At 41.9% G+C, this 16,380-nt stretch overlaps 1 protein-coding gene across 2 annotated transcripts in view; it reads left to right on the top strand.

Moving 5' to 3' along the window:
- The window catches only part of LOC311264507 (adenylate cyclase 9), a 42,548-nt gene extending 26,315 nt beyond the window's left edge, over window positions 1-16,233 (top strand). Inside the window, exons 4-12 of one of the 2 annotated variants that reach the window (XM_084365417.1) lie at window positions 214-321; window positions 526-800; window positions 1,566-1,668; window positions 3,064-3,278; window positions 4,308-4,467; window positions 7,575-7,717; window positions 8,733-8,762; window positions 10,011-10,296; window positions 10,722-16,233. In XM_084365417.1, the coding sequence (XP_084221543.1) occupies window positions 214-321; window positions 526-800; window positions 1,566-1,668; window positions 3,064-3,278; window positions 4,308-4,467; window positions 7,575-7,717; window positions 8,733-8,762; window positions 10,011-10,296; window positions 10,722-11,789 (2,388 nt within the window). In that variant the 3' untranslated portion in view covers window positions 11,790-16,233. Of the gene's footprint in view, window positions 1-213; window positions 322-525; window positions 801-1,565; window positions 1,669-3,063; window positions 3,279-4,307; window positions 4,468-7,574; window positions 7,724-8,732; window positions 8,763-10,010; window positions 10,297-10,721 lie in introns of both variants that reach the window. The other variant, XM_084365416.1, reaches the window with a different exon arrangement.
- The last annotated feature ends 147 nt before the right edge of the window (window positions 16,234-16,380 follow it).

The raw sequence follows: 16,380 nt of genomic DNA, 5'->3' as shown, positions 1-16,380 counted from the left end.
GTAAGTCAGAAGAAACTAAAAGTTGAGGGCGGGCCTAATCCCTCTGCTGTTCAATTTTTAAAAAAATGATGACTGTTGCATCATTTCAAGCTTTCTTGTGGCTGAAAATCAATGCTTTACAACTCAAATGAATTATGTTTTGTATCAAACTGATTGTGTGTGGTAGGTTTTAAATTGTAAACCTCTTCTCTCACTGTCATTTTCTCTCTCCAGCCTCCCTGTGTGTCCCGCAGTGTGGTCTCGTCCTCAGGACCAGAGCAGGGTGATGATGTAGCTGTTCTGAACGGCTGCCAGGAGGAGCACAAGACCAGCAGTGCCAAGGTAGAACACTAACACATGCATCAACAGTGTCAGCACCAGGGCATTTGTCAAGCATTTGTCACTTGGGCCACTCAACCACCATGCCCTGCTGTGTCCCTCTCTCTTTGTGACCGTTGTCTTTGATCCTCTGCTTCTTCTCTCCTCCACCTTCTGAATCCTGTCCCTCTCTGCTTCTTTGTTTCTTCACTTTTCCTCCCCATCCAGTTCATCCCAGGTCACAGCCCCAGGGCAGCCAACGGTCTCCTGAGTCCTCCGCTGGAGGACCCGGTGCGAGCCAGCCAGAGTTCCCTGTGCGACATGCTCCAGGAGAAAGAAAAGAAGACCAGTACTAGTACAGGAACTGGAACCAGTCTAGGCATGGCCGGAGGCGCAGGGGCATCGGGCACTGGAATGGACCACTCCGCCCTGATCCAGCTGCGTGCCAAAAACTTCAGAGAAAAGAGTGACGCCCACTTTGTGGATGTTATCAGGGAGGACAGGTAAGCAAAGAGGTCAAAGGTAAAATGTATTAACTGATAATACCACTGAAGGGTGACTGATTATGTATGATTAGGGTGCCATGACTATCACAGGGGTAATGAATAGCATTAGACAGATACATTCACTCTCAAATTTTATATTACAACAGGAAACACAGTTCATACAGAAAGTCTTAAGAAATTAATGCAAATGATTGCCAAACTGTTTTCCACATGATATCTCAACATGCAGAGGGCAAAGAATTCAGGGATTCAAGAGTGTTTTCAAACTTAAAGTTTAACTTGTTTGCCCTGCTCCAAATCAGTGGATGAGTTGGCTCGGTTTCCCTTAAAGGATAAGTCATTATCGACTCAGCCTCTTGCAGATGGGAAGTCGGGTGAAGTTTCGAAGTCCACAAAACATTTCTGGAGCTTCAAAGCAAAACAGCATTGCAGCATTCCCCTAAACAACTGAAGTAGATTAGATATGACTTGTTTTAGATGTAAAAAAAACAACTGAAACAAAAACATAAAATGGCTCCGTACAAGTCCCCAGAAGTGCAGAGACCCAAAATGGATTCTGAAAAGACATTATTTACACACTTTTCAAAGCTGCTCAGCTAAAAGCATTTGTGCAACTGCTTGTCAAGGCTGTAAATAATGTCTTTTCAAATCATTTTGGGATCTTAGAGAATTCAGAGACTAGCAAAATATTTTTTCCAGTAAGATTTGATTTCCAAATCATATGCTGTCTTATGTTTTGTCTTGTCTCTCTGTTGTTCACAGTCTGATGAAGGACTACTTTTTCAAGCCCCCTATCAACAAGATCAGCCTTAATTTCCTAGAGAGACCGCTGGAAAAGGCCTATCGCAGCAGCTACAAGGAGGAGGTACACACACACACACACACACACACACACACACACACACACGCACACACACGCACACACACACCGTACTTATCACTAACCTTAAAATAGTTCTGGTGAAATTTTCTGACATTTGAGACTTTTTCCTCACTCTCCTATTCTTGTGAGTATATTTGTTAAATACATGGATGGTAGATAAGCACAAACAGAAACAGATATCACACGTAAAAAATATCCAGAGGAAACTGGGTTGAGAGACACATGGGCCTCAGACAAACATCAGTGTTGTTGTATATCTAGTAGTCTGTGCTTTCTGTCTGTGTGAACATGTGTATGAGGGGGCAGGGGTTGTTTCAACGTCTTCCTTGTATCCCCCGTTTCCCAAATTTTATGCCACATTAGTGCAACACACACTCTCACACACCCAGGACCAGTTCCAGCTGGTCATCATGGACCCCACAGCCTTGCAGCCCCCTGCTGTTACACTAGGGTTACTACAGAGTGAAAAAAAACACTACAAACTTCGAACATTCTCCTGATAATGAGTTTAACTCTGCCATAGTTCCAGTTTACATTTTTATATGTTTTTCACCTTTCATTTATATATAAATTTAGGTAGAGAACGCTTCCATGGTTTATCTTTTTATCTGTGTTTAAGGCCATATTTACCAAGGAGGTTGTTTTCGCCCTTGTTAGTGTTCTGGTTGGTTGGTTGGTTTGTCAGCAGGATCACACTGAAACTACTGAAAGGATTTCCACAAAACTTAGATGGAGGATGAGTCTCAGCCCAGAATAGACCCCATTACTTGTGGTGCGGATTCCGAATAAAAGGACACATCCAGGAATTTTTTATCACCTTCTTTAGCATTGTGAGATAGGGTGTTTTTCAACATTTGTGTTAATTTCTCAGGGAATGATGCATTGATCTTGATTACATTTATTTTTCTATTTATGTATCTGGTATTTATGAGTACACGTTCATGCGGATCCAAATAAAAATCCAGATCTAGCAGATTTAAATATGTTTTAATTGATATTGGATTAGGTTTTATTGAATTAAAGAGGACTGTTGGGCCCTGGCGGAGGTAGTGCCATTCTAGTTTTTAGATTTACATATATGTTATAATTTTTACAGACAGCAATTTTTAGACAGCAACACAATGACTCAATTATACAAAAATGTACATTATGAAATGCATATGCAATACAAATATGTTTGTTTTATAACAAAACAAACAAACAACAAAAAATTCACTGTGCCCATTAACAGGACCAATTACGAAACACTTTTGGCCTTGGTTTTAATTTGGACGAGGCACCTGTGTAGTATGTGCATTGGTGCACAAGGTGCAGGCATGACCTGTGGGCAAATTGAGCCACGCCTCTCCTCAGTTTCACTTTCATGTTCTCCTCCAGGTGAAGAACCTGGTTCAGGTGCAGACATTTGCAAGCTCCACCTTCAGCTCCTTCCTGGATGTTCTCCTCAGCTGTTTCGTCTTCCTGGCCCTCACTCTGGCCTGCTTCCTTCCTCCTCTGGTGAGCCCAACTGTGGGCCCTCCGGCCACTGCTGCCCTGGCCCTGGCTCCTCTGGCTGGCCTGTTTGAGCTGGCCTCACTGGTGCTGTCCATACGGTGAGGAGGCTTGAGCAGATGACATGCAGATGGACTGTGTATTTTAGTGGCAGTGCTGACACATGTTTTGTATCAAACAGCAGGGTTCAACCAAGATGGGTCTTTAAGGCTGACTTAAACACACTAATATAAGATTTATTGTATCAAGCTGTTTGACCATTTTTGTGAAACAAAATGTCAAGAACTCTTAACTGTTTCCTCAAGATTTAATTTTTTCCTGGCAGCATTGAAAAAGCCTCTGAAATGTCCTCTAGGCTGTCAATGCTGTGCCATCAGAGCCCAAGTGTTTCCACTGTTTCCAAATGAACTGCTGTAGTGTGGTTGGTATAAAAGCCTGTATCTCTTGGGCCTCAATCGCACAGGATTGAAAACCACCGATAGACCATCGTGCAGCCCTACAACTCTCCACTGAAACCAAAATAGTTTATTTAATGTGGTGGTTGGCTCCCACACCACAATGGATTAACTCCCCTGGCCAGATATGACTGGCTTATGTCCAGTTTTATGTGAAAGACCAGTATTGGCTCAGAAATTGGCAAAATTACGTTTTGGTACCAGGTAGAGTTCCAAACCAAAGAAAAAACCCTTTTTACTCGGAGTTTCCAGTATTCAAATTGCTAAAGATGTGTTGTATTTATTCTGTGGCGCGATGTGCATGCATCTCAGTGGAGAGTACTTGAAAATGAATTAAATTTCACTCATTGCCATGTGAAAATTGAGCAATAAATCATCTTCTCCGAGCTGGGACTCAGACAGCATAGTTGTGTTTTAATAATGTGTCTTAATTAAGGACTGATGAGAGTCTGCTGCAATTTTTTCCCTGACTGAGCAGGAAGAGGACTGGGGGTGGAGTGAGAGATAATGTGTTGTTTATTTCACTCTGTGTTTTACTGCACATGTTTTTGTTCATTCTGATGCTGGTCTCCTTCACAGCTCTGCTTGAAACTCGTCTCCTGTTGTTGTCTCCTCCTAACTCTCCTCTCCTCTCCTCTCCTCTCCTCTCCTCTCATCTCCTCTCCTCTCCTGCAGCATGGCCTTCTATCTGGAGGAGGTGATGAGCTGTACCAACTCCCTGCTCCTGGTGGTCTCTCGATGGGTCCCCCGTCACGTGGTCGGGGCTGTGTTAGTCTCCCTCCCTGCCATCTCCGTCTTGTCCCACCTCACTACCAGCGTCCACTTGCCCCTCCAGGTAAGCTTGTCTCTTGATGGTTATAAACTTGGAGAAGACTGTGTGGGAGAATGAATCAAAGGGAAGAGACTGTGCTGTATGTGGGCACTCAGAGGTGCTGTGTGTCCAGTAGGTCAACCACACTGCTCTGGATAGAGGGCTTTCATATTACACTGTTTGCAGCTTGGAGGGCGCCCTATGTAATTAAACAGTTAGATGAATAAAAGATTAGTTTATTAAGAAAATGAATAACTATTAAACAATATTGCTGCTACTGCTAAGGCTGCCATCACTATCTGAATGAACTACTGGTCCTTCTCTCAGTGCCACTATTCTGCCTTGTTACAAGGGCCACTGCTAATTGTGGTAGTGGTACTACGTGGGATTTACAAGCTATAATGGTTTGCCCTCTCTGATATCTCGAAGCCAAAGTAAGCAGAGTGGAGTCGGGCGGTTTGAAACCTTGCCCATGGTGGTCTGAAGCCAGAGATCCTCGGAGACCGGCAGAGCCGTTAGCTGGCATTAGCCCTGATAGGAACTGTAGAAGGCAAACAGCTCGGAGGCTTCAGGAGGCTTCGCCTGTGGACCTTGGCACCAGTAATGTTGACATTTCTTCTTCTCCGAGTCCTGCATGTGAGAAGATTGAGAGCAGCCATACTTTGCAGCGTCTTTGTGCCGTTTTGTGTCAAGGCCGTATGCAGCCTGTGTATAAGTTTGACTCTCTCCTGCCAGGTTTGAGCCAACGGCTGCTTGCAAGATGTGTGGTGTTTTGATTTCTTGTTTTTCAAGGATTTTCAACACCCCATTTCTCCATCCACTTCCCTCCCACCCTGCTCTGTATCTCCCCTCCACTCTTTCCATCTCTTTGGGGCTTGCAGATCAAAGTGGGTTGTTAATTAGACATGCAGTTTTCTGGACTTTAATGCCTTTGAAGATATAAAACCCAATAACAGTGCTGGAGGGGGGTGGGGGCATGACTGGGAGAGAGGTAGGACATGTGTAGGGATGAGAAGGAAGTATGTTATCCTGTCCATGTAATTATTAACAACCTGGGAACCCGAATCAGCATTTTCTACATCACTTACATTGTGAAAATTGGCATCTTAAAAATCTTTAATTTGATTTATCAAGATAATTTGTTTGCAGTGGGTTGAGATTGCATTTGAGAGTTAAATTATATGATGGCCAGAATTAATATTCCACTGGACTAGAAAGAACTAATTGGAGATATTTATCTTACTTGTAACTCTAAAAATGGACATAAAGTGGTTTAAAACATACTGTGCAGTGAAATAAAAATGACACTTTTGCAAAAATCATAAACTCAACATAAACATAAACATTAAAGTATTACATTTTGCTAAATGTGTGGTTAAAGAAACATTCAGGTCAGACATGACCACAAAGATCCTGAAGGAGCTTTGACAGAAACAATTTAGAAACAACAGTTTAGTTTTTTTGTTCTGTTGTCCAGAGAACTGAGTGCTGAGCTATTCCAAGGATCCAAAATGTAGCTATTTCAGTCAGAATGATAGGATACAGTCCTCTGAACACTACAACTGTCAGACATTCATCTATCATGTGCCCTGACTAAGATCACTGCAAATAGAGCTCAATATTGTTTTTAAGATGGTTATAAATTTTCACTGCTTTCAGGGAGTGCAGCTGAATTCGGTTTGATGTCTCTGCTGTGTCTCAAGTCAAAGAACGGAGAAAATGAAGTCTTCTTGTCATCTGCTGTTTAAGTTTTACATGTATTAGTTTTGACATGATTGGAAAATAACATCCTCCTTTCATGTCCATGTGCAGTGTTCATTCACTAGTTAAGTTAAAAAAAAAATGTAAACTTCTTTTTAATCTCACTGAAGAAAATCTTGGGACAACACAAATATAACTACAGCTTCAACTGAGAAAAGTAAACTGTAAGTAAGAAAAACCATACAAATATGAATGCAAGGCAGCACAATTTTATTTATATATCACATTTCATACACAAAGGCAGTTCAAAGTGCTTTACATAATGTGGTGGTACATCAAAATGAAAGAAAAGTTGCATAAATACATTAGAATGCAAATTAAAAGGATAGAAAACTCTTTAAATGAAGTTGAAATATTAACATACATATTTACAAAATACATAAATGCAGGGGAATTTAAAGGGTAACTCCACCAATTTTGCACATTAAAGTGTGTTGGGGTCTTACAGGCCGTACAGTTATTGGGAAGTACTACTGCATATGAGAAAAAAGCATTAAAAAAGCCTTTTGTGGCTTCAGAAGATGTAGTCCCACAAATTGCCTGCATTGCACTCCCATAACACTGTTGGACTCATTATGGACACTTTACAAACAAATGATCAAAATCGATACAGCAGAACCAGAGATATCACCTTTTTTATTATAACGTAATATTAGGGTGCAATTGACGCATAACTTGAGATATGTTGCCAAATGCTGATGGGGTCTCTGAAGTTAATTTTGTCCTTACTGATGTCCTCTGTGAAGATCGCCAGGATACTTAATGGTAACTCAGTATGAATAAAACTCGTCTCCAGAAGACGAAAACGACAAAGAACGAAATTCATACAACCATATCCTTCAGCGTTTTTTTAAATTTTTTGTTTGTTTCTCTGCATAACTGAACAGCAGTAACAGGTCATCAATATCCATTTTCCTCAGCTGTCAAAACAGCCAGAGCACACAGCACGAGCTTGGCACCGGTGTTCACAGACACCAGACAACATTATCGTTCATCAGTGTGGAGTCTTACATCGTTATCATTACAGCGATCGTTCTTGGTGTCGATGGCTCTTTAATGCCAAATGTACCAGTGTTACTTTACTTACACCATGTGATGTTTTGACTTATCACAGTTGGATAATGAAAACACAAAGCAAGTTTTGTTTTTTTCTCTGATTCAAGTTAAAAGCACTGACTTATATGCAGAACTGTGGAAAACACAGTTTTTATTGATCTTACCGTATAATTACCTCTCCTACTCAACACACACTCAACCAAGTTGAGCCTCACAAGCTGAACTGCATTGTGTTTCTTCTGTTTTGTTCATACAGTCTAGTCCTTCTAGTTGCCTTGTTAAGTCACTTTACTGACTGGCTCCTTTTTCTCCAGGTGACCATGTTCTTGTGCTGTGCCACCATCCTGGCCATCATCCAGTATTGTAACTTCTGTCAGCTGAGTTTCTGGATGCGCTCAGTCCTGGCCACTGCTACAGGGGTTGCACTGCTGCTGTTGCTCTACAGCCCCTTGCACAGGTACAGGTGAGCACTTGTCATTTGCACGCATACAGGAATACCTAATGAAGAAATACAGAACACGCATGTAAGTCAACAAATAGACATAAAGGAGGGCCCAGTGTGCAACAGCCAGGATTTCAACGTTGATATCTAGTTGAGAACTGGATGATATTCGGTCTGAACGTCTAAGATGTCTTTTCGCCCTATTTTCAACTGCTGTTACAACATCATGTCACAAAACATACATTTCCGTAACAATTTTCATAATTTCTTTATTTGTTAGTTGAAAGAGAGATGATATTGATTAATAATTTATCAGTGTGAAGATATTTCTCCAAAGTCATATTGCTCGGGTAGGTGAAATGTGGTCCACATGAAGACGTCATTTCAACACATTTAATGTTTCATATAAAATGTCACAAATGTGGAATTATAAGGGCTGTGTGCTGCCAACCAGAGGCTTCCAGGACATTAAAATGGGAGAAGTTTTATACATTAATGTAAATAGGAAAACTTGTGGAGCAGAGTGCACGAGTTAAAGCTAAAGAAATAAATACGAGCTTCACGCTGGAGAGCTGTATGTGGCTGTCACGGCCCAACAGGTAGAGCAGCCGTCCATCAATCAGAAGGACGGCGGTTTGATCGGAGGTGCTCAAAAACTAAAAGTGCATTATGTAACTTTTTCGCAGGCCTATGAACAGACAGAGCTCTTGATGCAAGACACATAGCAGATTTAAGAGCTAACATGAGTTTTACAGTATACTATCTTCACCCACCTCTGTCTTCAATAGCCATAAGATTTGGCTCCAAATATTAATTTACCAATATATTTATACATGCTCAAACATTTGTCATTTACTCAGTTGGTCTGGTACTACAAACCTCTATCTATCTGTTTTACATTCAGTAAACAGGATTTAATCTGATCTGTAATATATAGTGTATATAATGTGTGTGTGTGTGTGTGTGAGAGAGTGTGCATGTGTGTGACCCTTCCTTTCTCCTGACTTACACCACTCCTGTCGTCTTTCAGCTCCGGTAATAACAGCTTTCCAGTACATGGGTGAGTGTCTCCGTGGAAACAGAGGGGTTTGATGGATGAGTGACATTTGAAGGGTCAACAGGAGCAACAGCTCTCTTTTGTATTTCTCACAACTGCAGCTCTCTCTGGCTTTTACTCATTCTCATGCTTTCCTGCTCTTTATTCCCCCATCCTTCCTCCCCAGTCTCTCTTTCTCTGTGTCTCCCCGTGTGCACCAGCAGTAATGGCTGCTAAATGTCACCAGTGGTGAAAATGACTCATGCAGCCGCCTTGAATTTTGTATTACAAGTTAGCGAACTACACCACTGAGGAGGAGAGAGGGCTTGAAAAGACTCTCATGGTTTATCATTTAGCATTTTGATTGGCAGTCGCTTCTCAAAGCATGCAGGATACAGGATCAGCTCAATCATACTTATCTCCAAACAGTCATTTTATGATCTTCAGTCAGCGGACCTGTTGGTATTTAGCAGTTTTTATTAGTTTCTCACCTAGCATGGAATATGAGGTTTGTGTGGTGGGGTTTTTAAAGCACATATAAACCCTCAAACCTTTCTTACATTGAGTATGTGTACATGTACACCCCTGCTACTTGTAAAATGCTAAAGCAGTTAGTACACTTTTAGATAAAAAATAAATTGACTCCGGAAGACTTCAAGAGTGGTTTCTCAGTGATTCATCTGTATTTTGTCCACAGTTTTAATGCTCAGACTTTTTCATTTTAAATGAGTTCAGATTGAATTAGTAGTCTGCATTCAAAGGTCTAAAATTATGATTTAAGCCGTCATCTACTTTGACTTCTGTCAGCGATTTACCACATCTCCCGCAGGGCTTTTTGACATCAACTCCAGAGAAGCAGGACAAACATGCTGTTCTTAGTGAAAGATGAAGCAGCCAGGTAGTGAACCAGATATGAGCATTGGGTGTGATTTATTGAGGCCAGAAGAGAAAAAAGTGTATCTGCTCTGGGATGGATTTAATGGATTTTGAGGGACTTACTCTGTTATCAGACTTAATTAAGGCTGACCTGGTCATCTACATGCAGCATACACCACCACCTTGCAACAGGTTAAGCCAGAAAATGCGAGGCAAAATACCAGTAGCTGCTTTATAAGTGTGTCTCAGTGGTTATGTGGTGGATTCTCCAGCCTCCTTCTCCTCTTTCCTCTTAATCCTGTTAATTATTTTCCTGCTCTGCTGCGCCTCTGTTTGATATCCCTATGTTCACCCCCACCATAACTTTTCTTCTGTTCTCCCCTTTTTCTCACTCAGACTGAACGTCTCCATGTCTGGTGATGGTGGTTCAGCATCAGTCACTCCTGGCCCAGACCCTCCTCCACGACCTCTTGACCATCTGGTCCCAGAGGCGGTCTTGGCCTTCTTCTTGCTTCTTCTCCTCGTCTGGTTCCTCAACCGTGAATTCGAGGTCAGCTACCGTCTACATTACCATGGCAACGTAGAGGCCGACAAGCACCGCTACAAGATCCAGCAGATGCGAGACCAGGCTGAATGGTTACTGGGCAACATCATCCCCATCCATGTCGCTGACCAGCTCAAGGTTTTTGTTGTTGTTGAAACAAAAATATCCTAATTATGAAGATATTCTGAACAATGCTGTGTTCGGTGTTCAAGACAATACATTTATTGTCATTCTGAATTTGATGCCTGCATTATATCCCAAGAGAGTTGTGAACCCCGCCTCATCCTTGCTTGTGAACGATTGAGCCTCCTTTGAGCATCATAGAACTTTCCCAGTCTTTTGTGGCCCCTATCCCAACTTGTTTGAAACTTGTTGTTGGCATCAAATTCAATATAGCATATATTTACACAAATTAATAAAGTTTATTAGTTTGAACATCAAATATCGTTGTATTCTGTTTAATTTTTAATTTACACAACATCCAAACTTTTCTTTGGAAGCTGAGCTGTATCTTAAAATGAGCTCATTGTAATGCAGCCATCTTTATCTCATTTTTTCCTCAGGTGACCCAGAGCTACTCCAAGAACCACGACAGTGTGGGCGTGATCTTTGCCAGTATCGTAAACTTCAGCGAGTTCTATGAAGAGAGCTACGAGGGTGGGAAAGAGTGCTACCGCGTCCTCAACGAGCTAATCGGAGACTTTGACGAGCTCCTTCGTAAACCCGAATTCAAAAGCGTGGAAAAAATCAAGACGATTGGTGCCACCTACATGGCAGCATCAGGACTGAATGTCCGGCAGCTGTCTGAGAATGATGATGAGTCTCCACACGCTCACCTGAGGGCACTTTTCAACTTTGCCCTGGAGATGATGGGCGTCCTAGACGACTTCAACAAGAACATGCTGGGTTTTGGTTTCAAGCTCCGTATCGGATTTAACCACGGGCCACTGACAGCTGGGGTGATCGGCACCACTAAGCTGCTCTATGACATCTGGGGAGACACGGTTAACATTGCCAGCCGCATGGACTCCACCGGTGTGGAGTGTCGGGTGCAGGTGAGCGAGGAGAGCCACGCTGTGCTCAGTGCCATGGGCTTAGAGTTTGACTATAGAGGTACAGTGAATGTTAAGGGCAAAGGTCAAATGAGGACCTTTCTGTACCCCAGAAGTGGGGAAAATATATATCAAGACCGAACGGAGCTGGGTGCCAGCGTTGGACCCTCGTTCGTGGCATCAGCAGCCAATAAGACTTCAGGATCTGTTGCCCAGGCAGCAGCTCTTCCTCCCTCTTCTTCCTTTTCTCCCACTCCTCCTTCCTCCTCCTCTCTTTCCACAATCCCTCCTCAACCACAAAGCGCTGTACGGCCTTCAAGAGCAGGGCCTGAGCCTGTCCAAGCTAAGTCCTCAGAGGCGAGGGAGGAGGGATATAGGGACGCTCCACACCTCCCCGGGCAGCCCCCTGCCACAGACCTTCACCTCCCTTCCCACTCTGAACTAGGCCCAGAGCTGAGCGCTGCTCAAGTGCCCTCCCAGAAGCAGCCTGCTCCTCTCGCACTCCAAGAAGAGGAGAACGAAGAGGAGGCGGACAGCGAGCTAACAAAACTCAACGAGGAGTTTTATGCTCGTCTCTGATCCCTGTCGTCTGTCCCCCTGCTGCCCTCAGCTGCTGCCCTTTCAGGATTGACTGCAGGTGTGGGCAGGACGTCCCCCCCTTTAGACATGGGTGAAGAGTCTTCGGCATTGATGAAGAAGAGATAGTTTGTCACTCAAACCCAAACAGTGGCTACAGTGGCCAGAAAAGTGGCTGCTAAAGTCTTTAATGGGAAGGGTCAGACCTGTGTTGAGCACAGCAGTGTATAGGGGAGAAGGCTGAAATGTGTTCAGATGGAAGGAAGTGTTGTTGGTGTTTTTTTTCCTTATTCGTTTTTGTTATTAAGTGCCTTCAGGACTAGAACAGTGAACGAACAAATATGAACACTGAACAACGTTTTAACAATCGTAGACTAAGGAACATGCTGTGGTTTCTTACTCCATACTTTTACTTTCAATGCAAGTATTTCTTCAAAACAATCATTATTGTTGTGCCATATCATTTGTTTTAACTTGATCAAAATCTTGACCTTAAGGGAAAATAATATTAGATTCTATATAAGTGCCAGTGCAGCATGACGGGCTGAGCAGGGAACTATGAGAAGAATGAGGGAATCACATGAAGCAGTGTTAATTTATGTATTCTGCTTTGACATGAGGGCTTAATACAGTATTCATTTGTGCTTGAGTCTCGGTAAAAGGGGACATGCTACCAAGCAGGCTGCATAGATTTTAGTTGTGTAGCAGCTAAATGCACATTTTAAGCACAGGTCTTGCACAGTGTTTTCTCGACCACTTGTATTTGGTAGTTATTACCGTCAAATAGCTTTTAAGGAGGTTTAAACAGAGCTCTAGTCTGTCACAACAAGTACAATCAAAAGCACAAAATCAAATCAGATAAGGGAATGTAGATTTGGAAGAAAAGTGAGAGCGTCACAGAAGCAGGAAGGCACTTTAAATATACCTAACAAAGTGATACTCCACCCAAGTTGCGTCTTCTGAGTATTAAGCAATGCCTATAGACCTGAAAGATGGGTGTTAAAAGGTTGTAGTTTGATTCTGAATGGAGCCTGGTGAATACGGACAGATTGAACTGATTTTTGATTCCATGGAAACATCTCAAACTAATCCTGCAACCAACTCTTCTTTAGTCTCAGTCTTCTTGGTATAAATAACCCTGTCTGTTTTTTCATTGGTCCAAACCACTCCATTTGAGCTGACTCGGGTCCCCTTTCCACCAACTTGCAACTGGTTGCGTTTGGGCACCTAAATTTGAACCAGAGCATTTCGACCAAAAATAAATTAGTTCTGAACCCCGAAAAGTTGGTTCCAAGCTGAATCCTCAACATAGCAGGTTTTCCTTGATCTGAAGTATGAAGTGGGGGTGTCAGATTCCCCAGTTGTGTTCATATTATTATAGTCTTATTACAATGGTTCCCGTCAAAACTGGTGAAAACGCTGGCTGGTGTGCTGGATAGCAAAAGGTTCAAGAATCTAGGATGGAATCAGTTCAGGAACCAGAGCTCATTAGGTGGAAAAGGGGTATCATAGGCTTGCCAGACACCTGCTGTACTGCATAAAAGAGTGAAAAGATATTCTATATTTTCATTGTTACTCAATTTTGTTAAAAGATCAAAAGCAGCAGTCTGTTAATCCCTCGTTTATGCCTTTTTCCCAGTATGGCAGACAGAAGGGTAATGATAGGAAACAAGGAGGGAAAGAGATGGGGAAGGACGTGCAACAAAGGTCCCAGGTCATACACAAAACAGGGGAAGTTGCAGTTCATGATCACAACTTCACCCGTTTCACAAGCAGGAGTGAATTATGCATTTGTTGGGGATTATTTTCAATGGCTGAACTTGGTGTGCCAGTGAGTATTTCTCACAGCAAAGACTAGAAATTAAAACTACAGAGTCCATGTTCATTGTAATAAAAGGGACACATCAGCCAGTGCAATGATGTGGCTCATCTGTGTGTTTTTATCAGTTTTTGGACATCTAAGGCACAGAGGTATAAGATATTTTACTACACTTGACAACACTTGATCGTTTTCATTGTTGTTGTTTTTTTTTTTTCATCAGATTTGTTTACAATACAAATAAAAACACCAGACTCATCCTGTAAAGCTTACCGTGGGGTGAGACTTTAAGACTATAAAGATTTTGAGTGGAGTATCACTTGAAGTGGGACTGTGAGGGACAATCACTGTGTAGTTCTCGATAGATGACAGGGCGGTCCACAATGCTGTTGGTGAAAGTTTCAAAGCACAGATCAGATCAAGTACAGTCTCTATAGTACTTTGTGTAAAACCTCAGACTCTAATGTTGTGACGTTCTATCCGTTGCCTTCATTGCCAGAGGAAAAAACAAACATTGGTCAGTCCATCACTATAGATGTATTCAATAGTTAAGTATTGTCTGCCTTTAGCTGTGTGATTTGCTGTTGAAGGGGAGGGACTTTAAACTGTGTCACAGCCTTTATACAGAGGGGGCCCTCTACTGTATCAATATACTTAAATTGTGCCACTTTAATTGAGTGATCTACAGGTGCAGTGCAACCTAAACTAGCTGATTGTTTTGTGGTGCCTAAAAGAATGACTGTATTTTTTGAGTATTTTGGTTTTCAGAAGGTTTTTTTTAATCATGCTGTTTTCATAATGAGGATAGATTGTGATTGTATGTTTGAGGAAATGATGCTGGTGTGCAGGTTTTGATGCAATTGTTTTTGACAAATTCCATTTTTTTTTTTTTTTGCTGTTTTCCAGTGCTTTCATTCTGTCATTAACCCATCGCCTGGGATGGTGCAGTGGTGTTCCCATCTGTAGTCCTCTTTGCTCTTAACTAACTTCATGCTCTGTCTTTACTCCTGAGAGCACTTGTTTCCCCCTTGTACTTGGTGTGTGTGTGTGCGTGCGTGTGTGTGTGTGAGAAAGATATTTAACTTTTACTCCAAGTCAATATCATCAAAAGATCAGTGTAATAGGATGCAAAAGGAACCAGGTGACCTGCTTTTTGCCGTTGCTGTAGAGGAGTTACACGCACAAAGCTACATTCAAACTGAGACAAAACAGCCCTGACGTTTGAAATCTGTATCATGATCCTGCAAACTCATATCACCGCCACATCTTTCAGAGATAGGATGAACCATCTGTTTATGTAGCCGTCTCCATCTGTAGCATTAAAAGCATCTTTGTTTACCTCTGCCATTGTGCACTCCGAACATACACAACCAGTGCCTTTTGAATTTGAAATATGTTTAATCAGCGTGTGTGAGCTGTGATTGTTTGTATCAAATGATCATGATAACTCCAGCAGCACGAGCATCCTGAAAAGTCTGAAGAGGTTTCTCCAGGAGCTGTCACTCCGGATTGAGACACAAAAAAAAGCTACATGAGGTCTGTTTTGTTGGCAACAGGCACATCCCTCTAGTTGTACACAAACTCTCAACACGCTCTAGTTTGCCAAACCTAATACACTATACCACACTAAGTTATGAAAACAGATGAGAGGATCGGGTATCAGTTTTCCCCCCACATTTTCCAGATTACCCCTCTCCCTCACGTTGTTAGGTAATCCTCTGGGATTTTCTGGCCATATCACTGTAGCCCTAATATGCACAGCATTGACAGACGCTAGCCTCTCCAGCAGTGCACATCTGTACGGCATGAATACATTTGTGAACTCTGCTGGCTCTGATCTGTGATGCAATGGGGGGAGAAGTGTGTGTGACCTGTCTGCATGGGAACGAATGAGCAGCTTTCTTCTTTGCTGGACACACTTCATTTTTGATTCTGCACCACGCTGCCATCCTTTTATTTCATTTCAACATCGGTCTTCCTCTGATCATGTTGAAAATTAAGCATGTGTCGCCAACACGCAGGATTCTTCAACTCACTAAGCTTTGCTCATTTAAGGCTACTTGGATTTTGTTCCTCTCTGATGGATGATGTCTGTATGAAAATATTTGTTTTCGTTCTGGCAGAGGGAAAGACCAGTCCAGAAAACAGCCAATTGCAGTGAGGCCTGTATTGTTGAAGAAATGTGATTGTGCTTTGTAACAGAAAAATAAGGGAGAGGCATAAAGGGCACGAGTGTTTTATTAGCACTGGTTTAAATCATCACAGCAAAACAGCATAGCCTAATCACTCATTTAAATGGTGACAGCTCCACATCATTTTAATTTTCTAGTCAGTTCAACCCGTATGTGTTTTTATTACACTGGGACAAAAATTAGACAGAGTTGTTTGATTTAAAATCTTTGTGTATTCGTTTTATGTTCATGAATGAGATGTATTATGTATGTTTTGTGCACATTACCCATGTATCATTTATCAACACATGATCGTAATCTGTACACATTTGCACAAAGCACTCAGTGTTTGTACATATGCAGTTATTTTGTGTCACATATGATTTTTTTTATACATGTGCATGTGTCAGATTTTTGCCAGAAAACAATGAAAAATGAACACGTATTATGAAATTGATTCAATGAGTGTCTATTTGAGAAAGTGTGAGTGTTATGATTTTATTACTCCTTTTTTTCAGTGTGAGAGAAATAAATCTCCGAGCAGAAAACAGTTGAGTGCACTATGACATATATAGACGAGTTCATGTCAAACCATGTATGCCGA

This window comes from Pagrus pagrus, assembly GCF_965226575.1.
Source record: "Pagrus pagrus genome assembly, chromosome: 2".
NCBI classification, from domain to species: Eukaryota; Metazoa; Chordata; class Actinopteri; order Spariformes; family Sparidae; genus Pagrus; species Pagrus pagrus.
This window is presented reverse-complemented; position numbering and strand designations above follow the sequence as displayed.